General features: G+C 38.6%; 2 protein-coding genes across 4 annotated transcripts in view; one reads left to right on the forward strand and one right to left on the reverse strand.

The window, feature by feature from the left end:
* LOC120635339 (serine protease snake-like) overlaps positions 1-3640 on the forward strand; it is a 41934-nt gene extending 38294 nt beyond the window's left edge. For both annotated transcript variants that reach the window (XM_039906317.1, XM_039906318.1), the window contains exon 11: positions 2868-3640. In XM_039906317.1, coding sequence (XP_039762251.1) covers positions 2868-3056 — 189 coding nt within the window. In that variant the 3' untranslated portion in view covers positions 3057-3640. The remainder of the gene's footprint in view (positions 1-2867) is intronic.
* Positions 3641-5728: 2088 nt separating this feature from the next.
* On the reverse strand, positions 5729-23349 carry LOC120635346. 2 transcript variants are annotated; one of them, XM_039906329.1, is made up of 10 exons: positions 23252-23349; positions 21500-21547; positions 17085-17179; positions 13635-13770; positions 12060-12128; positions 10290-10415; positions 8988-9178; positions 8064-8194; positions 7458-7592; positions 5729-6592 (listed from the first exon to the last, which is right to left on the reverse strand). In XM_039906329.1, the coding sequence occupies exons 2-10, from the start codon at positions 21520-21522 to the stop codon at positions 6440-6442; spliced, it is 1059 nt and encodes a 352-aa protein (XP_039762263.1). In that variant the 5' UTR covers positions 21523-21547; positions 23252-23349; the 3' UTR covers positions 5729-6439. The 2 variants fall into 2 exon arrangements, with proteins under 2 accessions (XP_039762263.1, XP_039762262.1); XM_039906328.1 differs by having other exon boundaries at positions 23118-23349.
* Between the last annotated feature and the right edge of the window lie 1138 nt (positions 23350-24487).

Below are 24487 nucleotides of genomic sequence, written 5' to 3' on the forward strand. Positions count from 1 at the left end.
CGGATATTTGTCATGCTCCCTATGGGCCCTATTCTTGTTTGTGATAAGCTCTCGCGCGTCCTCCGTGAGTACCATACGGTAAAATCCGCACGGCATCTCGCGGGAGCATTCGCTCGTAGCTTCACAAACGTGGTTGGTCAGGTGCAGTGAGGCTGCCTGGGCTTGCTCTAATGTCTCTACGACGTCAGGAATTTTAGAGAGGTGCACAGAGTCCTTCGCTTCGAGTAGTCCGGAGAGCTTCTTGAAGTCGATGACTTTACGGGTCGGGAGGATCGCGGGGCCTACGGGGCCTAGCTGTAGTTTGACAGGTCTGTGATCCGAATATAGCTCGGATAGCACTTCCACAGAGTTCACCTGAAGGGTGATATTCTTGAGGAGCGCTATGTCGAGTATGTCCGGTCGGTCGATCGAACTATCCGACATCGGGAAGCGAGTCGGCGAGTCTGGGGCAACTACGATAAAGTTGAGGTCGGGTCGTCTGACAAGTATGTTAAGTAATCGTCCGTGCGCGTTAGTGGAGCGGGACCAGTCGGTGTGCTTAGCGTTGAAGTCGCCAGCCAAAATGACAGAGTCACCTAAGGAGAGGAGAGCGAGTAAGTCGCTCTCTAAAAAGGTTTTGTTCGGTGAGAGATAAACGGATGCTAGTATGATCGACGGATGGCCGGTCATACCCACCTGACATACGGAGGCTTCCATGTTGGTAAGCTGTGGAGGATCGAGAGGAGTGCAGTGAAGAGCCCTTCTGTAATAGATCGCGGTACCACCCAACCGGTTGGTGGTCCGATCATTTCTAATTAGGTTATAATTTCCAACTTTGGGATCGCTTCTACTAGGTTTTAAGAAGGTCTCTTGCACTAGGAAGATATCGATTTGTTGTGCACATATAAATTCACGGATTTGATGCATTTGATCGATAATGCCGTTTACATTAAAGAAGCTGACTGCCAGGGAGTGTGGTTTTACCCTACCTTTATATGTACTACCCATTACTGGATTGCCTTTTGGATAGTCCCGATGGTTGTTAGGAGGCTAGAGTGTTCACGCATAGCCTTGTTGAGGGAGACCTTTGCCTTAGCAAAGAAAACGTTTGCCTCGTTCATGTCTACCGCAGACACGAGGTACTGGATGAAGTCCAGGGGGTCCATATCCGGAGATAGGTGTATGGGCGAGGGCGCTGAGGCCGGGTGGGCCGCTGCCGGTGCGGTGGCCTGAGGGGCCACCGGTACCGGTGCGGGGGCGGGGGCGGAGGTGCTAGGCTCTCCGTTGAGGGGCTTGGCCCATGCGCTGGTAGCGGGTACCGGCGCTGGGACGAAGCGTTGGGCGGGCTGGGCTGCGGGTCTCCGAGCCGGCGGCGCACCCCTGCGCCGTGTAAACTGCGGCGCCTTTGGGCATCCGCGATAATTCGCGGGGTGCCCTTGGGTGTAGCAGAGTACACAGCTCGGTGGTTCGTCGACGGTCGGGTCCCGTCGGGAGCAATCGGCGGTGCCGTGATCGCCCAGGCACTTGACGCACCTAGGGCGGGCGAAACAATTCCTTGCGGAATGGCCGTACAGTTGGCATCGGTGGCACTGGCCGACCTTGCCTCTGTTGTGGGGCTTCTCGATGGTAAGGCCAGACAAGTGGCATACCTTCTCGAGGTTGTATATTTCTTTTCCTTCGGGGGAAAGTTCAAGGAGTACGAGAACCATCTCGTAGACGTATTTTGTCCTGGTATTGTACATCCTTTGTACCTCCAGGACTTTAAGAGTAGAGAAAAGTTGCCTTTTTGTAGTGGCGGCCATCTTGAATTTGAAATTTGTCATAGTATTATATTCTTCTTATAGCCACACACGCAAACACACAAACACACACACACACACATCGATACATCGCATAAATGGCGTGAGATTGCTACAGAAGAGCGCTGTAGTGAAGAACAGTAATACAAATTATAAAATTATTATGCAATGTGTCATCGATTATTTCATACATGTCTCATTGTTATATGGAATTTTGAACAAGTTAATCGAAAATGCAATGTACTAGTTAGAAAAAAAAATAGAAAAAATAAAACTCACCAACAAACACTTATCGGTGAGTTAATTTTTTACACGCCGCTTTGTCAATGCTATGTGCACTTGTAATTGACGTGCATAACAGTCCATATTTTTGTGTGTGTGTATATTTAAAAAAAACGTGTAATATGCATGTTGTTAGTACTCTCAATAAATAAAGAAAAATGAAATATACTAGTCCCACCAAAAACATTCTGTATGTCGATCTCTAATAGTTTGGTTGGGTTTTCTAATCAGGGTCACCAGGTACTCCAGATCTTCGATTATCCTAATTTTTAAAGTTACCCTAACTCTGTACCAAATTTCGGCTCTCTCAGTTTATGGGAAGTACTAGTTCTATTTTGATGAAAATGAGTGTCACAAATGCGAAACTTAGCTTTCGCTTAGCTTCGGAACTAAGTGACCTACAGACTTGAAATTTTGGATTTTAAGTATGTTATTATAGCTTATTGGATGACGAAAATTATCTACCCTCTGGTGTTACCCAGAGTTTCTCAAATAGAGGCCTGAAAATGCGGCGAAATGATTCCAGTAAAGGATGGTACGGCAGTGTTTGCTTCGCGCTCGGCGGGGGCACTGCCGCGCCCCCCGATTTCGGAGAGCCGTAGCTTAATTGGTTAAAGCACTCAGGCCGCGAGTAAGAGAGCCGTAGCTTAATTGGTTAAAGCGCTCAGGCCGCGAGTAAGAGAGCCGCAGATTCAAATCCTGTCGGTTCCGAAATTTTTATATGCATTTTAAATTTATTTAATTGATAATTCTACTAAGTAGGTAAAAGTACTGATAAAAATTAAAAAACGAACTTATCTCTTTCAGGGTGACAGTGGCGGTCCAGTGGTAGTTAGGCACCCGGATGTCTACTGCATGTACTCGGTGGTAGGGGTGATATCTTTCGGCAGGAAGTGTGGGGTAGCGAACGAGCCCGGGGTATATACCCGGGTCGAGCCGTACGTGCCTTGGATCGTATCGAAAGTTTGGCCTGGAAATCACCCCAGCGAGCTGTAGTCCACCCATTTTTTTTTATTAAATTTTTATAATCAAAACCAAACTTATGGCCCACCTTATGGTCTCCACATTACCGAACTAGATGGCGCCACAAAAATCCTGCATCGCGCTAGCGAAGTGTTTACAAAAATTGATTGTATTGAAGAATATGAACTATATTTAAGAAATGTTGATTAAAATCCTTAATGGACTATATATACAACTTCCAAAGATGAATGCTCGGACCTCGGAAAGAGTTATATATCAATTTAAAAGGGTATGAAGTGCACGCCACTGCGTACGATACATTTTTCTAGATGGCAGTCCGATTCGAATGAGTCGTCGCTCATATTTTTAGGAGCGTGATTTTTTAACTTGCTTACTAGCCTAGAAGTGGCAAAACAGATATTTTAGTTAGTTTTATATAAAAACGGAAGCGGTAATAGTGCTGTGGGTAGGAGCTCGACTTCACTTTCGAGGGGCCAAATTCGAATCCTAGCACGCACCTCTAACTTTTCAAAATTATGCAATCATTCTGACGTCGATAAGCGATTAAAAATATCACTTGCTTCGACGGTGAAGGAAAACATCGTGAGGAGTGCATGCCTGAGAGTTCTACATAATGTTCACATAATGTAAAAAGTATGTGGAGTCCACCAATCCGCACTGGGCTAGCGTGGTGGACTACGGCCTTAACCCCTTCTCATTGTGGGAGGAGACCCGTGCCCTGTAGTGGGCCGGTAATGGGTTGATATGATAATATAGAAACGAATGATTTTTGATGTAAATTATGAAAAAAAAGATCTTGGCTGTACCATTTTTGATATTATTTATGTACTAACAGTATTACTTCAAGTTTACTTTTAATTACGAATTATATGTTTTCTTAAACAATTAAACGTTGATACAACGTTAAAAATAAAAAATAAAAACGTGTGTGAACTTATCTACACGCGTTAGAAGTTATACTTCTTTGGTTTTATGTTATTTATCTACTAACAGTATTACTTTAAGTTTAGTTTTCATAACAAAAGTATATTTTTTAGCAAACAAATAATATAACGTTAAAAAAACGTATATGTACTTATGTACACGCGTTAGAAGTTATACTTCTTTGGCATAACAAGATAAAAAACTTTTGCAGAAATCGTTTGTAGAAAAAAACGATAATAACAATAAAAATAAGGTAGATCGGACAGCCAAGCTTCACTCAACATTAAAATTTTAGTTATGTACAATTGAATCAATTAAACAACCGGAATGAGCCCGCAGACTTTGACAATTGAAAGTGTACACTGCCAATGTAGCGCATGGTGTATAAAGGTTTTGCGTAAAAATTTAATTCTAACATTTTTCCCTAACGCGCCAAAAGAAGTATAACTTCAATATTTACGTTCCTAGGAGTAGTAACTATGAACTAATAAAAGTTTGTGATATTTATTTATTTATATACTTTATTTGTACGACACAAAAAAAAATTGACACAACATGAAATTTAAAAGTAGGATACAAAAGGCTTATCGCTTAGTAGCGATATCTTCCAGGCAACCTTAGGTTTAGGAAAACCAAGAGAAACCGATTCGCTGGGTGTATTATTATTACATACATACTTAAGAATATTTAAACACTAATACATATCCAGATTACATACATAAAATAATAATAATTATAAACAAAAAAAAAATTAAATAATATATACTACGATACATAGTTAAATGTGTGAGAATAAATCACCAAATGTCGTCTTTATTGCTCAAGATAATGAGCTTTGACAGCATGTTAGAATATGTCTAGTGACCTTGACTGTAATATGCTTATTGGCATTAAATGTTTATAATAAATAACCATCAATGAATTGTTTTTTTATTCAGTCTCCATACATAATGAGAAACCCTTGTGGTCAAAAGTCCGTCACTTTTTTTGCTTTTTCGGAAGGACACTTGCGATAACCACCTGAGGGTGGTTATAGCTACGGCGTCACCGGGGGAGTGGGGCGAGCGCGAAAGCTCGCCATGAGAAGAGCCCCAGGGCTCGACGACATCGGGGGGGGGAGAGTGGGAGACGTCGACCCGAGGGTGCCTCCTGCGAGGACTCGGACCTCGGCTCGGTTCGACGTTAATCTGACTGTTAGTCCGTCACATCGCGACCGCCATTTTTATAGAAATAAGCAACGGACGCTGAGCTACCAATGCTTCGTCCGAAGCATTGGTAGCTCAGCTGAGTGGTTAAGACTTCGGCACGCAGTAACTTTCCTCACACAATATATTATGTGCAAGTAATGCTTTTCTCAGTTAAGTAGTTATTATGGAACAATCTCCCATCTGATGTGTTTCTCAACAATACAATCTAGGGTTATTCAAGGGGCGGATAAACAAATCCCTTAAAAGCCGGCAACGCAACGGTGGCTCCTCTGGTGCTGCAGATGTTTATGGGCGGCGGTGATCACTTAACATCAGGTGACCCAATTGCTAGTTTGTCCGCTATTAATATATAAAAAAAAAACAATTGTGCGTTTTAAGCAATTTAAACATCACTTGCTTCAACGGTGAAGGAAAACATCGTGATGAAACCGGTATGCCTTAGAGTTGTCCATAATGTTCTTAAAGGTATGTGGAGTCCACCAAATCGCACTGGGCCAGCGTGGTGGACTACGGACTAAACCCTTCTCATTGAAGGAGTAGACCCGTGCCTTGTAGTGGGCCGGTATTGGGTTGATGTGATGATAAGAAGTCAAAACAAATGAAAATTTTTATATTCTATTTGTCAAACCTTATAACTAACTTCAGGGTGTTTTTTTGTGACGGTGTGCGCGCGCAACGTAAGAATTTACTCTTAACATTTTCTTCTAAAGCGCCAAAAGAAGTATAACTTCAATATTTACGCTCCTACGAGTAGTTATAGTAATTTATTTAGTATGTAAAATTGGTATTATAGTGGAAATAAAATTATGGAAGTATTAACAATTAACAAATAAAAGTTAAAATTGTGATATATACAACGACGTTGTGCTGTTATGCGTGTCCAGGCATCATTAACTTTATTCTAATTTCTATGGTATTTGTGTTAAGACTGCCAGGGTATCGGTTTAAGAAGAGTATCGTATCGGCACAACCACTCCTTACGGTGTCCTGTCAGCTACTGCGGGAAAATGCGAGTGTAGATGAGTTCACGCTCGCGCGCCGCATACCCTTTGTCGCGGATCAAAAAACCGACGCTGATCGGGAAAGGCGCGAACGCGAAGGCGTGAACAACATCTGCACTCGTGAACGGCCGCGAGTGTAGATCCCACTTAAGATTATAATATCATAACTTGCGTATTCGTATTCGCGTTGTTTTCCTTGTGTTTTTCCTATTGTGTTGTGTTGCAATAAAGTTTCTCTATTCTATTCGTACATGTACATGTTTTATTGATAGTTCCTGTGCATGCGGCGGTGCTCTGTCGTCTTTTTTGCTATCCATTCCGCGAAGTGGTTGACGTTGGTGTTGATGGCCGCCATCCCGCCCCGGACACTGTACAGGTAGACGCCGTATAACGTGTACACTTCGTGTTTCGATTGCTGGAAAATAATATTGAACGAATCTATGAATTCGTTTAAAGAATGAACGTATGAATGAACTAATTAATTAGTTTTAATTCCACTACAAGTTAGCCCTTGACTGCATTCTCACCAGCTGATAAGTGATGATGCAGTCTAAGATTGTAAGGGGCTAACCTGTTAGGGGTACGCGTTGGGTAATGGATTCAGGATTGATGATGTTCAAAGTTTGTATTATAGAAAAGTTCAATTATAGTATAAAGGATTATATAAACGACAAAAGAGCTTGGATGTGAATTATTGCTCTAAGCAGGTTCTTAAAAATTTTCAAATGGACAATGTGAGATGGTGATAACAAAAAGAAAACCCGACTCAGTTTGTTGCGGGCTTCTTCTTAGACCAGGGCGCGTTTGGAACCCTCGTAGCTTTAGTTTTAAGTTTACGAATGTAGTTATCGCCATCACTACTCACTGCTATGTACACATTTTGAATGGAATCACGCATCAATGGCGTCCTCCCTGGTGCAACGGTGTGCGGTGTGAATTTAAGTAGAAGGTCCCAGGTTCGAATCCTGGGAGGCGCGATTTGGGATTTTATTATTTCGGTATTTTCTCTGGTCTGGTCTGGTCGTGACTAGTAACCAACCTACCCAAAAAGACGTGCCGCTAAGCGATTTAGTGTACAACTACCGTACTCCCTAACAGGTAAGTCCGCTACCATCTTCGACTGCATCATCACTTACTACCAGGTGAGATTGCAGTCAAGGGCTAACTTGTAGTAAAATAAAAAATTAAAAAAAAAAAGTGCCATCTATGTGTCTATTTGAATAAGGAAATATTTGATTTTGACTTTGATATTAAAAGTTCCGAAACGTGTCTGGCCGTACCTCGTCTAAGCAGAACATCCCTCCCCCGAACTGGGGGGCGTAGTCCCCCTTGTACGAGGCCGCACACATCAGCGACCCGTCCAGTGGCTTGTTGTTTTCATCGCATTTCCTCTGCAGCGGTACTACCTGGTTGATCTGAAACCATCCATACCTCCTAAGATACTGCGTTTAAAAAACTACGGTTTTATTAATTTTATAAATTCTAAATGCATACAAAATATTTTATTTGCATGCAAATATTTTATATGCATTATTTATAAAATTGATAATTCCTCCAAGTGTAGGTAAAAACAAGTTATAAAAGTTATATAAAATTATAAAAAAGCAATGTGTCATCTCTTGTTTCAAAGGTGTCTCATTGTAATATGGACCTATGAAAAAGTAGATCGAAACTGCAACGTTTTCTACTAGATGACGCTACAGTCGCTATAAGACTGATGTGAAAGGCGTATACTAATTTCGGCATCGACGGTAGGAGAGCCGTAGCTTAATTGGAGAAAGCGCTCAGGCCGCGCTTGCCAGAGAGTCGCAGGTTCAAATCTGTGGAGCATGCTTGTCTGTCTGAAGCATCGTATTTACACTAAAAAAACAAAATAATATGCTTACAAAATAATCTTCACTTGACACGGCAACACAGGCGGTGCCGTGGAGCACACGTCGTATGGGCAGGCACGCAGGGCGAACCCAATCGGGCACAGACTCTAAGCTGAGCAGAGCTATGTTGTTCACGTTGATGTCTGAAACATTATCTCTCAACACTAAAATCGAACAGCTAAGCCCGCTTCCGACTTAGACTGCGTCATCGCCTACCAGAAGCCTTATAACAAAAAATCCGATCGCTCGATCGATTTCCTCGCCCGCATTTCTTGTTCTAAGGCTATGCTTCCACATGGCTATCACCGCTTCTACTAGACTATCTCCGCTTCCACATGGCTATCACCGCTTCTACTAGACTATCACCTATTGTAGTAGGTTATCACCGCTTCTATTAAGCTATAACCGTTTCCACTAAGCTATAACCGCTTCAACTAAGCTATCACAACTTCTACTAAGCTACGAGTATAACCGATTCCACTTGGCTATCACCGCTTCCACTAGGCTATCATCACTTCCACTAGACTATCACCATTTCGATTAGGCTTTCACCGCTTCCACTAGGCTACCGACGCTTCGACTAAGCTATCACCATTTTTACTAGGCTTCCGACGCTTCCACTAAGCTATCACCATTTTCACTAGGCTTCCGACGCTTCCACTAAGCTATCACCACTAGGCTATCACCATTTCTACTAGGCTATCACCGCTTCTGTTAGGCTATTACCACTTTGAGTAGACTATCACAATTTCCAATCTGCTATCACCGCTTCCACATAGCTATCATCGCTTCCACATGATTACCATCGCTTCCACTAGACTATCAACATTTGGATAAGGCTTTCACCGCTTCCACTAGGCTATCACAATTTCCACTAGGCCATTACCGCTTCTATTAAGCTACAACCGCTTCCACTAAACTATCGCCGATCATTACCTCTATCATAAAACTCGTGCACATCAACCTTTAGGACATTTATGGGATCGTAATTGTTCGGATCCTCTTCGAAGAGGACCCTGAGCGAGTTGGGGTTCAGGCCAGCAACACAAGATGCCGCAGTCATCAATGTCCTACCCTCTCGGTTGATAAACGTGGCAGCGCAGAGGGGCGTATTTGGGTCTTGGAAACTGGAAACGAAGACAAAAATAATTAAAAAATATAAAAAACCCCAGAAATATCCCGTTCATTTTTTCTTTTGGACGACCCTGCTTTCGTACTGTAGCGAGTCCAGGCCGTGGGTTTGATTCCCACAATTGAAAACTGTTTCTGTGATGAGCAAATATGACTTCATAGTTATTGAGTTTAATTATTTACCCATTCAATAACATTACTGTTATAAAACAGACAGCAGGAAAATCCGATGGTGTAATTTATAATTACTTCAATCCGTATACTCCACACCAAACAGATCCTCGGCAATGTACCCTCTACGCACGTTTCGCTCCGAAACCGGTTCACTTTACAATTATTCTTTTTTTTTTTTTTATTAACGATAGGCCAGCGTTTGACGACAATCATGCCTGTTAGAAAGCAATGATGAGGTCTAGGTTGGAGCACGCTTGCCTAGAAAAAGCCAATTCACTCTAGCCTTGAAGGTGCTCAAATTATACATGGCATGAAACACAGTTGCCGGGAGGGCGTTCCACATCTTAGCGGCACGTATCAGAAACGGGTATATTGCCGAGGTATATTCATTGGGTATATTGCCGATCTGTTTGGTTTGACGAAATTATAAATTACACCATACAGATTCTCCTGCTGTTCGCGGAGTATAGCAAATTAAGCTTAATTTTCATAATATATTATGGATTTGGGCCGTCAGTCGAGGCCGGTTATGCACTTCAGGCGCGTTCAATAGGTATGGCGAGCGCACGAACGTTTACCGAGTTCCACGCCTTATTAATTAATCACCCACTGATGTACGAGACAATATTAATCCTCGTAATATTAAGAAAAAACTGAAGTCCTTCTTTTTAAGTAACTTGTGATCATTTTTATACACAACATGGTAAACTGGCAATAATGTTCTGTAGTTAACGTACCTAGATTTAATTCTCTGTTAGCATATATTACAAACCTGCGTGGTTTTCTGATGCTAGCAATAAGTATTTTTTTATTTTATTTTGGAAACTTTATGTAATAAATAATAAAATAAATAAATAAATTTCCGCAAAGTAAAGCCTGCTTCTATGCAAAATTACTGTTAAAATTAATGTATGATAAAAAGTACAGCCTTACTGGTATATCCTCGCCCTCCAAGGATACTCTCCTAGCAGCACGGAGCGGAGTTTAGGCCTCAGCGCCCGTGGGTAGCCCTCCGGGTTGGACTTGCCGCACCTTGGTGGGTCCATGGTCATCTTCTCCCTTTAAACCACAAACCCAATTCAAAATTCAAAATTCATTTATTTCAAGTAGGCCTAATATAAGCACTTTTGAAACGTCAAGTCTGTCTGTTTGTAGTGACTCTACCACCGGTTCGGGAGGCAGATTCAACCGAGAAGAAGCCTGCAAGAAACTCAGCGGTTGCTCTTTTCCAACATCAAAAATTTACATTTTACATTTTAACATTCATTTTTCTATCTTGTGAGAGATGAAAGCGGAGCCGGATGCTTCCAAGCAACCTTGTCATTAAGAAATTCATCAATTGCCTTGCTGTAATACCTTGCTGTAATAAATGTGTTTTAACACATTCTTTAAACATGCATTTGTAGGTCCAAAATTTCCTTAGGAATCATATTATAAAAGCGTATACTCAATCCCACAAATGACTTCTGCACCTTTCGCAGACGATATGCAGATGTCACTAATTTATGACCATTTCTTGTAAGTCGACTGTACAACACATACAACATATACACTACATACAATCATTATCAACCAATGGATGTATTGGTGAGATGGTGATAGCAAAAAAAAACCCGGCTATGTTTTTTTTGCTCTTCTTAGACCTGGGCGCATTTGGAACCCTTGTAGCTTTAGTTTTAAGTTATTGATGTAGTTATCACCATCACCTAACATTATATGTATGTATGAACGGTTCATAAGCTAGGAGGGTTCCAAACGCCCCCTTCACGGCTAGCATGGGAGACAAGTATCTCCCTGGGAAAAGGATACAAATTTAACTTCTCCCACAGATTAATTAACTCTCAGAGCATTAGCGAACAAATGGAAATAATATCCAAATAATATATGTGTAATAATATAAACGGGGGTAAACTTCTCCTATTCCATGTTTCCGTGCTTTAACGTTAATTATATCCCCTGTCAGGGGATATAATCGGGGGATATAATTTTGGTCCCCTGCCTGTGCAAGCCCACAACAAATTAAGCCGCGTGTTTTTTGTTATCACCATCTCACAGTCGAATTATTATTTAGCTATGAAGTTAGAGCAATTCAAACTCGAGCTTTTTTATTATACATGTAATCCTACTAATATTATAAATGTGAAAGTGTGGATGTTTGTTGCGCAATCACGCAAAAACGGCTGAACGGATTTGGATGAAAATTTGCATGCGTCATGCGTGTAGCCTATGACATGGAAAAGAACATAGGCAAATTTTGATCCCGATTCCTTGAGCAGTCCCCGAGGGAAAATTGAAAATTGTTTACGAGCTAAGCCGCGGGCAGACAGCTTCGAAATTTGGTGTGCATTTCACCTATGACATGATAAAACACCCGGCTAAGTTTGTTGTGGGCTTCTTCTTAGACCAGGACGCGTTTGGAACCCTCGTAGCTTTAGTTTTAAGTTTACGAATGTGGTTATCGCCATCATCTCACTACCGTGTGGTTCTTATGTACGCATCAAAAGTGCCACCTGTGGGCCTACTTGAATAAAGATATTTTTGACTTTGACTTTGACTTTGACTATGCTATGGCAAAGGAGGACATGTACTTTCTATACCGATCTCTCAAATAGTTACCGTCGTAGAATAAAAAATTGATAACAAAAGAAGCAGAAGCTAGCCCTTAATAATAGGTTATGTTAATCTTACGTCATCATTGCATACCGAAAATCATATTGACTCTGTGACACGCAGCATATGGTTTTGCTGTTTTCGCAGTTTAGGTCGTTCAGCCTGAAAAGGTCAATAATATATTTGTTAAAAAGCTTCGACCAACATCTTAAGAAGCTTTCGCTTGGTTGTTGGATCAAGGGTCGGATTCAGAAGGCAGTAGTCCTTGAAACGGCGCGTATTGTGAGGAGGTTCCTCAATCTGGAGCCTGACCGCCGGTTGCTTGGGCATTCGAAAGCCCCGCAAGCGGAGGGTGGATTTTTTTTCTATTTTTAATAGTGTTTTTTAATAGTGTTTTGTAAGAAGCTGATTGGTGCGGCAAAAAAAGATTTATCTCTATATATATATATATAAATAAAAGGTGACTGACTGACTGATCTATCAACGCACAGCTCTAACCACTTGTCGGATCGGGCTGAAATTTTGCACACAGACAGTTATTACAACGTAGGTATCTGCTAAGAAAGGATTTTTGTAAATTCCAACCCTAAGACGGTTAAATGGGGGATGAAAGTTTTTATAAAATCCTTCATCTATCAATTTATTTTTCAAGTTACGTCCATGAAACTTTGATTTTAGGTTTTCGATTAAAAATAAAGAAATACATGTTTTACTTTTTTTTTTGAATTCCAACTACAAAGCTTCAAATAGGGGATGAAAATTTACATGAAAGTTTCTGATTTTTTTAAATAATTCACGCTAATATTTTTCTATTAGCGGCAAGACATTTTTTTAAACCTTTGCAGTTAAATTTACCAAATCAAAAATTTACCTTAACGTGAGCGAAGCCGCGGGCAAAAGCTAGTACCTAAATAAAAATATTGCAAACAAAACTACATGTTATTATATATTATAATAATTGTATACCCATCCCCACAAAGGATTTCCGTACTTTTCTCAGACGATATGCAGATATCACTAATTTATGGCCGTTTCTAGTTAGTCGACTGTTTATATCGACTTTTTGTTTCTTGAGCTGAGCAGCAAAGCTGAGCTATTCTTGTATATATATAATTGGAATCTCGGAATCGGCTCCAACGATTTTCATTAAATTTATTATACAGGGGGTTTCGGGGGCGATAAATCGATCTAGCTAGGATTTTTAGAAAATGTCATTTTATTCGTGTTTTATGGATAAATATATACATATATGTATAATTGGAATCTCTGAATCGGCTCCAACGATTTTCATGAAATTTAGTATACTAGCTAGGATTCATTTATATTGGAACCTCAGAATCATTTATATTGGACGTACGACTCTATTTTTAAGTCGACTCATTCGCGGACGAAGTCGCGCGGGTCCGCTAGTAATAATTATTTTTGCAATTTTTTTTTTTTTTTATTAACGATAGGCCAGCGCTTGACGACAATCGTGCCCGTTAGAAAGCAATGATGAGGTCTAGGTTGGAGCACGCTTGCCTAGAAGAAGCTTATTTCAGGGAGGGCGTCCCACATCTTAGCGGCACGTATCAGAAACGTGAATAAAAAACGTTTCGTGCGTGTTTATTTGGTTTACATTGTGAGGTTAGAGTGTAGGTTAGAGCGGTTTTATAGAAAAAGTAATACTTTAGCTCTGTGATATTGCGGCCCCGATTTATGTGCTCGACCACTTTTGGATCCTCGCAGGAATAGCAATCTGAGCAGTCGGGTACACTGTTCTCCACGCCCTCGCACTCCAAACTTGAGTTTGTCACTTTGTTGCCTAAAAAAAAAAAAAAATTTTAATATATAAATTCTACTTGTGTAGCCGTGGGCATCACTATTTGTCATTATAATTTTGTTGTTCGTATATGTGTACTTATGTATCACTAGTAAATATATATAAATATTTATTATTGTATATATTATATATATATATATTATATATATATTAACATCTTATTTTATTTATCTCTTTTAATAATTTATTATATTAGTTATTAGTAGTATGTACTTAAGTGTCAAATTTATGTATTGTTTATTGTAATTGCGATTTCCCGTCTCTCCCGTTACCTGGCAGAGACGCAAAAAGCAAATGGCGACCTTATCACTTAAAGTGATTTAAGTGATAAGGTCGCCATTTGCTTTAAATTTTTTTTAAAGTGTATTTGTACCTTTTTTCAAAAGTGCTTATATTAGGTCTACTTGAAATAAATGAATTTTGAATTTTGAAAATTGTGGTTAATGTAATAGTACGAGTATATGTATAACTAAGTTGTGGAAACTTCATTGGTTTGTGTGATATAAAAATACGGTATTACTTTTATGTACCCTAGCCATCCTGTAGTACGTATCTATATTATACACACACACACACACACACACACACACACACACACACACACACACACACACACACACACACACACACACACTAAATCTAGTGGAACATTTGTAAAAAAATGAGAATGTGAACGACATAAAAGGTTAGGAGTGAGTGTTGGAATGAATCATTACTATTGCACCAAAGATTTGTATATAGCATAATTATATCCCCTTGGCAAGGGATATAATCGGGGGATATAATTTTTATCCCCGCCCGTGCTAGCCCTGCTGGGGGGCCATCCGCTGGGTCCGTAAATTATTATTAAAAAAAAAAAACAGCCAACGCTGCGTAGTCTTGTCCCCGCCCGCACTGATGCCTGAAGACAAAAGTTTTTGATCGGTGCGAAAACATGAATTGCGGTTACGAAACGTTGACACTGCCAGAATGGCTGATCTGCGAACCTCAAGTAGCTCTCAGCGTGCTATGGAGAGAGCTTTCATGGCTAAATATTAACTCGACTGTTTATTTGTTTGTTTGAAATCTTTATTGCACACACACATTTGACGGCCGACTGGCGCAGTGGGCAGCGACCCTGCTTTCTGAGTCCAAGGCCGTGGGTTCGATTCCCACAACTGGAAAATATGTTTGTGTGATGAGCATAAGTGTTTCTCAGTGTCTGGGTGTTTATATGTATTTTCTAAGAATTTATGTATATATAATTCATAAAAATATTCATCAGTCATCTTAGTACCCATAACACAAGCTACGCTTACTTTGGGGCTGGGTGGCGGTTTGTGTGTTGTCGTAGTATATTTATTTATTTATTTTATTTTATACAAAGTAAACACATAAGTATACAGAAGAAACTTAGAATAGAAAATAGAGCGTGCAAAGGCGGTTTCTCACTAAAGCGATCTCTTCCAGACAACCTTAGACATTAGGAAAAATGAAGGAACGGGTTAGTGCCGCAATTTACTGTGAGATGGTGATAACAAAAAAAACCTGGGTTAGTTTGTTGTGAGCTTTGCTTAGACCAGGGGCGTTTGGAACCCTCGTAGCTTTAGTTTAAGCTAACGTAAGCAGTTATCACCATCACTAACATAAGTGTTAACATGTTAATGAACGCTTCATAAGTGCCTGTGATATGGTCTACATGAAAATAATTTAAACAATAGAAGTAAGAATAAACTTACAGTGCAATATACTAGGTTACATAAAATTCATAATTCGTTTAAAGGGAATTGCATACAATTCTACAATAAACTACCCATTGACATCTTGGAGATGTCTCTTAATAATTAAATAGTTCAAACAAACTAAAAAACACGCTTGGTATAAAAAACTAAACTAATTTCCTTCTTTTAGTTTATTCATAATAGCGATTTTTTTTAGTTTTTCTTGATCTATTATTTTTATTAGAGCAAAATTAATCGGTAACCCATCCACCATTAAAGAGATAAAATATTTTTTTTTTTATTCAGTGTGCCCGTCTCTCGAAATGCAAGTTCTAATTATTATTTAAAACAGGCCATTAAAAAGTAATAGCTAACGCCCTCTACCATCTCGTAGCTTAATGTTTTCTGTGGAATTTGTTAGGTACGCGAACGCCATAGGTTTTTACATTTGGGTCTAGATGGCGCTGTAGTAATTAGTAAAAAATCTTATTTTTTATAGTGAAAATTGGAATAATCTTTTCAGATTAGTGTATTGTCATCGGTCCTCGATATGTCTACACAGTTTGAAAGAAATCTGACCGTTTAAAGTGGGTCAAAATCGCGCCCAAAGAAGTCGGTTACAAACAAACATACAAGTGAAGCTAATATAAAACGTGTAAAAAGTTCAAAGTTTGTATTAAACGTAAGCTTATAGAAAAGTCCTATTATAGTATAAAGGACTACATAATCGATAAAAAAGCTTGGGTGTAAATTATTGCTCTAACCAGGTTGCTCTTCTAATAATTTTAAATGACATTGTGAGATGGTGGTAAAAAAAAACACCCGGCTAAGTTTGTTGTGGGCTTCTTCTTAGACTCGGACACGTTTGGTACCCTCGTAGATTTAGTTTCAAGTTTACGAATGTGGTTATCGCCATCATCTCGTCATCATCTCGTGTATTTCTTATGTACATATTAAAAGTGCCACCTATGGGCCTACCTGAATAAAGATATTTTTGCTTTACTTTGCTTGGTATTTCTTTGAGTGATTAGCCAAAGAACAAAAGGGCCTTTTAGGGCTAGCACGTTAAAGTGGCAGTCTGGTCACGTTTATCGGAGGACCGATGGACGTTGGAGTCGAGAGGTCCTAGAGTTGTCACCGCATCTGGATAAACTGACAAAGACGACGTCCGAAAGTTGGGATGGTATGTACTTATGTACACGCGTTAGAAGTTACGTATACTTCTTTGGCGTAACAAGATAAAAATCTTTTTAAAAATTTTATCTTTCGCCTTATTCTTCGTTTGTAGAAAAAACGACACTAACAATAGGAAAAAGGTATTTAATACATTCAACGTTTTACTATAACGCATTATCTAGTTATCTCATTATTGCACAACCAAGATTCACTCAACATTGAAATTTGCGGAATGAGCCCGCAGGCATTGACAACTGAAAGTGTACACTGTCAAACCTTTTTAAAGTCAAACTCAAATGTTGACTATAGCTAACTTCAGGGTGTCGTTTTTATGTGACGGTGTGCGCGCGCGTCGTAAAAATTCACTCTCATCATTTATCCCTAACGCGCCAAAACAAGTTAAAATTGTTTCGAACTCACTGTCGCTTTCTAAGTAGATGCTGTCAAATTGTTGAGTTATGTTTGAGTCATCGCTGAGAGCGCACGCACTTAACACCACCAGCAATGCTGCCAACCTGGAAAAAGGATGTTCACTTTAAAACTAATAGTATATTTTGCAATAAGTAGAAGAACTAGAGTTACCGACATAGCGAGTCGCGAAGCTGAAGTGGCAATGCCCAGGGCACATAGCTCGGAGAACCGATGGACGTTGGGGTCTTAAGGTGCTGGAATGGCGACCCCGCACCGGTAAACGCAGCGGAGATCGGCCCCCAAAGAGTTGGACAGATGACATCAGGCGAGTCGCTGGGAGCCGCTGGAGGCAAGCGGCCCAGGACCGTGTATTGTGGAACTCCCTACAAAAGACCTTTGTCCAGCAGTGGACGTCGATTGGTTGACATGATGATGATGACGCGTGGCAGTTAACAATCGAGGCGATAAGCTGTCCGTGCGTTCGATTCCCACTACTGGAAAGTGTTTGTGTGATGAGCATGAATGTTTTTCAGTGTCTGGGTGTTTATCTGTATATTATAAGTATTTATGTATATCTATCTATCTATCTTATATAAATAAAAGAGAAAGTGTGTGGGTATGTTCCGTATAGGCTCCGAAACGGCTGGACCGATTTCAATGAAACTTTCATGGAATCTCCGGATTGACCTGGCAAGTAATCCTGAAGATCATTATCTACACCCATGTACACCCAACAATATCATCATAGTAAATAAAAGCTGTATTTTGACAGTTTGACAGAGTTCAAAAAATAGGAGTGCTCCGATCGATCGCTCGAGAAGAGAATATAAGAGAATGAATACGGAGAGAAATAAATGATTTAATATATTATGAGACTTAAATTAAAAATTTAATGATGTAAGTTTATTGTTTAAATAAAATAAAGCACAATCTAGCCCGGTAAAGCGGGCTGGGAACGCTAGTTATTCGTAAAAATATTCATCAGTCATCTTAGTACCTATAACACAAGCTACACTTACTTTGGGGATAGATGGCGCTGTATGCGTTGTCGTAGTATATTTATTTATTTATTTCTCACAGCATGCCTTGCTGTTCTTAAGAGCCATACTAATCTCGTAAAGGCTGAAGGTATCCCCTTCGGTGAAGTGTCGGGTCAATTTGGCTCTTAGGTCTTTAGCCAAACAGGCTTTTGTGTTGAGGTGTATAACTGTCCATAGAATTTCTCGTAAAATGCGAAATACTAATATTATAAAGACAAAAGATTTTATTGTTTGTTTGTTTAATTGCACCCGAACTTTTAGACCGATTTTAACATATAAAAAAATAAGTAGGTATAACGAAGTAACGTAGTATATATCGTAGTATATTTCGATTCGCTGCGGCCAAGATCTGGAATGATCTTCCTCCTCCGTTCCGTACATGTGATAATATTCTTGGCGAAATAGTATTTAAACACAAGCTAAAAAATTTATGTCTTAGCTTACAAATTGAAGCAGCGAGATTTGTCTATGCAAAATGAGTACTGTTTGGAATAATTATGTATTTATTTTTTGTTTTTTCTACAATTTTATTTTATTTTCTTTAATTACTATTATTTACCTATTTGTTTAATTTAAGTCTGTAGTTTTAGTTTTATTTGCTCTCTTTTACAGTTTATTTGGATTTTTTTTTATTTAAATTTCTTTCTTAAATTTACTCTAGTTATATTAATAACGCAACGGGCGTCGCGGTTGTTTGCTCAGTCTGATACTGGTGCAGACTGAAAATCAGCGCTGAGCATTGTTGCTAATGCACAGCATAAGGCTGAGTTTGCGGCCATTTGCCATATTGTTAATATTAATTGATAATCTTTTAGTTATTAATCTTGTATTAACAATAGTGTATGGCAATAAAGGATTATTTATTATTATTATTATTATTATATTTTTTCTTTAAAATATAATAGATGATCTATATATATAAAACGCAAAGGTGACTGACTGACTGATCTATCAACGCACAGCTCTAACCACTTGTCGGATCGGGCTGAAATTTTGCACACAGACAGTTATTACAACGTAGGCATCTGCTAAGAAAGGATTTTCTAAAATTCCAACCCTAAAAGGGTAAAATGGGGGATGAAAGATTGTATAAAATCCTTCATTTATGAATTTATTTTTAAAGTTACACCCATGAAACTTTGATTTTAGGTTTTCGATTAAAAATAAAGAAATACGTGTTTCAAAAAGTTTGAAAATTGCACCCCTAAAGAAATCAAATAAAGGTTAAAAAATTATCTGATAGTTTCTGATTTTTGAAGTAATTTACGTTCATATTTTTCTATTAGCAGCAAGTCATTTTTTTAAAACTGTCTAGATATACCAAATCAAACATTGAACTTAACGTGAGCGAAGCCGCGGGCTAAAGTTAGTCATATATAAGTGTTTAGTACCCACCATATTTTTTCCAAATAAAGAATTTGAATTTGAATTCAGACATTCTCATAAAAATTGCTTTAGTGTAAAATTCATCATTTGGCGTGGCCTGAGAAATCTTTTGATGATACACAGAAGTTATGTTAGACATGAATAAAGCACACATTCGTCATATCAACCCATTGCCAGCCCACTACATGGCACGGAGACCCCTCCCACAATGAGAAGGGGTTAAGGCTGTCCACCACGCTTGCCCAGTCCGGATTGGTGGACTCCACACACCAGTGATTTTTTCCTAATGTCAAAGGTTGTCTGGAAGAGATCGCTTTAGTGTTAAACCGCCTTTGCACGCTCTATTTTATATTCTAAGTTTCTTCTGTATGTATTTACTTTGTATAAAATGTGTGTGAGCAATAAAGATTTGAGACCATCTGCTACGTACGTGATCAATCTAGTCCAGGGCAAAACAAGTGACTCCTTTATGTTAGGGTCGATACTCGATAGGTTTGCATGTACCGGATGGCTATGCCAGTCCGCGTCGTTGTCATTTGTTTGCTTTACCATGCTGAAGAACTAAATTGACTCACGCCCCACTGACTATTGCGCTACGCTTGCTCAATGACCTAACTCACAGTAATCCGGAACTGGACATATTTCACACCCCACCGCTTCAGCTCCAAAAGCAAATTAAAATGTTATTAGAGAGTCGGTAATCTGAGATATTATATGTGGACCTTTGTGGATGAGAAACGCTAAGGAAAGAAGGGAATGGAGAGAGCTGGGGGAGGCCTACGCCAGAGAGGCGACTTCTACCACAACACAACAAAACAAATAATGAAATGAAATGAAATGAAATGAATGAAATGAAATCAAATTTATTTATTTGCCCACAAAATCGCTTACAATTATAATACAAAAAAATATCTTACAAAAAGCATGTGGACAAATAGGGTTCCACCTCAGCACGAAGCCTAGCCTAGCCTAGGTTAAGAATTGAAGACTAGCTATTAAATAAATGTAATGAAATAAAATATTTAATTTGTTAAAATATGTATAAATTTAATTATGTTATGTAGTTTAATTATGTGAATGAATGTAATATGTATTTCTTTATTTATTGGTAGTAGAATAAATGGCTTTTTTATTTTTATTTTTATTTATTTATTTATTAATCTGAGATATTAATTACCAGCTGTTGCCCGCGACTTCGTCTGCGTTTGATTTTGTTTTTTGATGTGGCATTCAATTTAGTTGTAAGTGTAGTTTAAAATAATTATTTAAATCGGTTATAATTTGTCGGAGTTATGGTGTAAAATCGTCAAACACTTTTAACCCCTCTCCCAAAGGAAGCGAGCTTAAGTTCGGGATAAAAAGTATCCTATATTACTTCTAACACTTCCAAGAATATGTGTACAAAGTTTCATGACGATCGGTTCAGTAGTTATTGCGTGAAAGAGTAACAAACAAACTTACGTTCACATTTATAATATTAGTAGGGATATGTTTGAATGTTTTATTTTTATTTTTATTTTGAATTTGAATTTTTGGTTAGTGTTATTTTTGTTTTATTTTATTTTTAATTCTTAATGTTATATAGCTTATTTTTATGATTTAATTTAATTTATTGTAATTATTACTCGTTCCTACATTCTTTTAATAGCCCCGGGGGGACGAATTGGGCAACTGTAATATCTTCGCGGGGTGCGTTGCTAAATAAATAATTAATAAATTATGTAGAATTTTTAGGCATGCTGGTTCCTCACGATGTTTTCCTTCGCCGTTGAAGCAAATGACATTTGAATTACTTAGAACGCACTTAACTTAGAAAAGTACGAGGTGCGTGCTGGGATTCGAACTCGGCCCCCCGAAAGAGAAGTCGTGCTCCTACCCACCACCGGTATCACCGCACATCTCATCAAAATCACGGGGAATATTTACAGTTTCCGCGGGATTTGGGAAAACACCGGATCAAGTCGCGAGCATAAGCTAGTGGGTGATATAAATACAAACCTGAACATGGTGGTGTCTCCCATTTTATTGTTTTATCTTTATTTGTTCCTGAAACAAAACAAAAAATGGTTAAATTGATGTTGCCGCGGGCAGCATTATTTGTTTATGATGTTTTATAAAACAATTTGTAATCATAGGGTCGCAGCCTGCCACCACACAGTAATTTCAGAAGTTCGATTTTCCCTCCACGGGAATCGCACCCGGACCTCCGACTAAGACCACAGCACTATTACGCCGCTGAGGTTTCAAAATTCGTACTATAAAATAAATAAAATAAAAATAAAAAGCCTTTATTCTACTATCAATTATTACATTTTTCTTTTATAAAATGTTTACTAATCATTATTACAAATTGGAATTTATTTGATAAAAAATATATAAAGTTATTTGACGCAGTTTGCAGCGACCCTGCTTTCTGAGTCCAAGGCCGTGGTTTCGATTCCCACAACTGGATAATGTTTGTGTGATGAGCATGAATGTTTTTCAGTGGGTGTTTATATTTATATTCTAAAGTATTTATGTATATTATTCACAAAAATATTCATCAGTCGTCTTAGTACCCATAACATAAGCTACGCTTACTTTGGGGCTAGGTGGCGATATGTGTATTGACGTAGTATAAAAAAAAAAAAAAAAAGTTAATTTTGTTATGTCTTTTAATGTATAACTCTAAGGTCTAATTTAAGGTGGAAGTCGCCTCATCAGCGTAGGCCTCCCCCAAGTTTTTCCAAAAGTACCGATCCCTACACTTAGGGATCCAGTCTGTGCCAATTTTCAGCGCAAAAACATCTCTCCACCTTTTCTTTTGACGACCTTTTTTCGTTAGTCGTTCAGCCCACATTTAGTCATCCGTTCTACAAACGTGACCAGCCCATTTCCATTTTAGTAGCCCAACTGTTATGTCTTATTTTTCTTGTGCTCACTCGATCCTTTATTCTAATTCCTAGTATACGTTATACTATACGAGTATATAAAGAAGAAGTTTGTTTTTTTGATAGTTTACTTGAACGCGATGATCTCAGGAACTACTGGTCCGATTTGAAAAATTCTTATAGCGTTGGATAGCCCATTTAGCGGGGAAGGCTGGGCTATGGGTTATATATAGTCACGCTAAGACACATAGGAGCATAGCACCAATGAATAATGTACCAAAATCGGGGTTTTTTGTCGTTTTGAAAGCTTCCGCTGCGTAATCGGTTAAAGTTCCGATAAAATGATGTATGACAAAGTTTTTCCCCTTAAAAAGTTCTAAAAAAAAGTTCGCGACAGCATATGTCTATCTTTTAAGGTTGATTTATACGCGGCCGAAGTCGCGTTGGTCTGCTAATAAATAAATAAATAAAATAAATATACTATGACAATACACACATCGCCATCCAGCCCCAAAGTAAGCGTAGCTTGTGTTATGGGTACTAAGATAGCTGATGAATATTTTTTTTATGAATATAATACACATCATTACTTACATATACAAATAATCACCCAGCACTGAAAAGCATTCATGATCATCGCACAAACATTTTCCAGTTGTGGGAATCTAACCCACGACCTTGGACTCAGAAAGCAGGGTCGCTGCCCACTGCGCCACTCGGCCGTCCGCCAATAACAAAATACTTACTTATTTTCCTCATACACGATACTTGGTCTTCACATAACTTGTTTTGTTTTTATAATTATTATTTTCCCACTAATTTACTTTTATCTTTTAATTGTACCACAATTGAAACAATTATAATAAAACGTTTATCTTACACTTAGCTTAGTTGCAATTATAGCGTTTTCCTTGTTGATAAAATAAAATATTTTTTAATGAAATCTGTATATACGTGTTACTTCTACAAGAAGTTGGTGTCAACTGACCGGTTAATCGTAGGTTATCATTGAATTGTATTTATAGAAGCGCACATTTACGGTCCTTATTCACTCACTGACCAATTTTCAATAAATTCAAGCGGGTAAAAAAATAAAGTTTTGAACACCATGACTTATTTATTTAGTTATTTATTTATTCGTAATCAATAAAAGCGTTAAAATAAAAATATATTTATAAATAGTTTCACTTAAGGCCACAAATATTACATGAATATTTTGAAATAGGTACGGTCTCGGATTTAATATAAAAATAATGTGGTATTTGAATAAATAAATATGTAAAAGAGTTGAAAACATAAAAATGTGGACAAGACTTAAAGAAATAATTAAAATCATATTTTATATACAGCTAATTTTCATGAAATTGTGTCGATGGGTAGGTATTTTTTATAAATACGTGTGCATTTTCGATACAACTCAGTCTTTTATGAGATTCCTTATGGTGATTTGGGTTAGTTTAATAGCTTTTTGTGACAGAGCTGGTCCGGGGAATTATTCAAATTATTCAAAAATCACAATCAAATAATTGCTTATTTAGTTAGGGCTCTAAGGAAGGGCAAACACTCGCATTTATAAAATAGGTAAGGATACCTGCATACCACCGCTTGCGATGGATTGTTCCGTGTACGAACCTCTTAAGGACCTCCTCAACAAAGTTAAGCGCTACTTCACGCCAGACAGCTTCTAACCCTGTACCAAGCTCAAGTTCGGTCGTGCATGGAGTACTGCAGCCATTTATAGGATGGCTCTGCCAAGTACCAGCTCAATGCTTTGGATTCGGTGGATCGTCGTGCTGCATCATCACTTACCGTCAGGTGTGATTGCAGTCAAGCACTTGTCTATATATTAAAAAAAAAACATTAAAAAAAAAAAATGATGCATCTGGACGGAGAACAGTAGTGACTATTGTCTTCTCTATAAGTATAACTCAATGGCAATCATATGTTTTGTTGTTTTAATCTGTAACCTCAGAGCAAGAGTGTTTCTGACGAGGAAAACCCAGACAACGTCAAAACCAGATTAACTAGGTAGGTAACCTACCAGGCCTGTAGCCAGTGGCACTTGATGCATGCACAAAAGCACTGCGTACCCTAAAATCTATATATAACTCGTATG

The sequence above is a fragment of the Pararge aegeria genome, chromosome 26 (genome assembly GCF_905163445.1).
Source record: "Pararge aegeria chromosome 26, ilParAegt1.1, whole genome shotgun sequence".
Taxonomy (NCBI): Eukaryota; Metazoa; Arthropoda; class Insecta; order Lepidoptera; family Nymphalidae; genus Pararge; species Pararge aegeria.

Excerpts from the sequence above, each read along its gene's own strand:
- LOC120635346 (XM_039906329.1), bottom strand. The coding sequence starts at position 21,522 with ATGGGAGACACCACCATGTTCAG. Across the intron at positions 13,771-17,084 it reads CATCTACTTAGAAAGCGACA|GCAACAAAGTGACAAACTCA; the intron begins GTGAGTTCGAAA and ends TTTTTTTTTTAG. Across the intron at positions 9,179-10,289 it reads TGGAGGGCGAGGATATACCA|TTTCCAAGACCCAAATACGC; the intron begins GTAAGGCTGTAC and ends CTTCGTTTCCAG.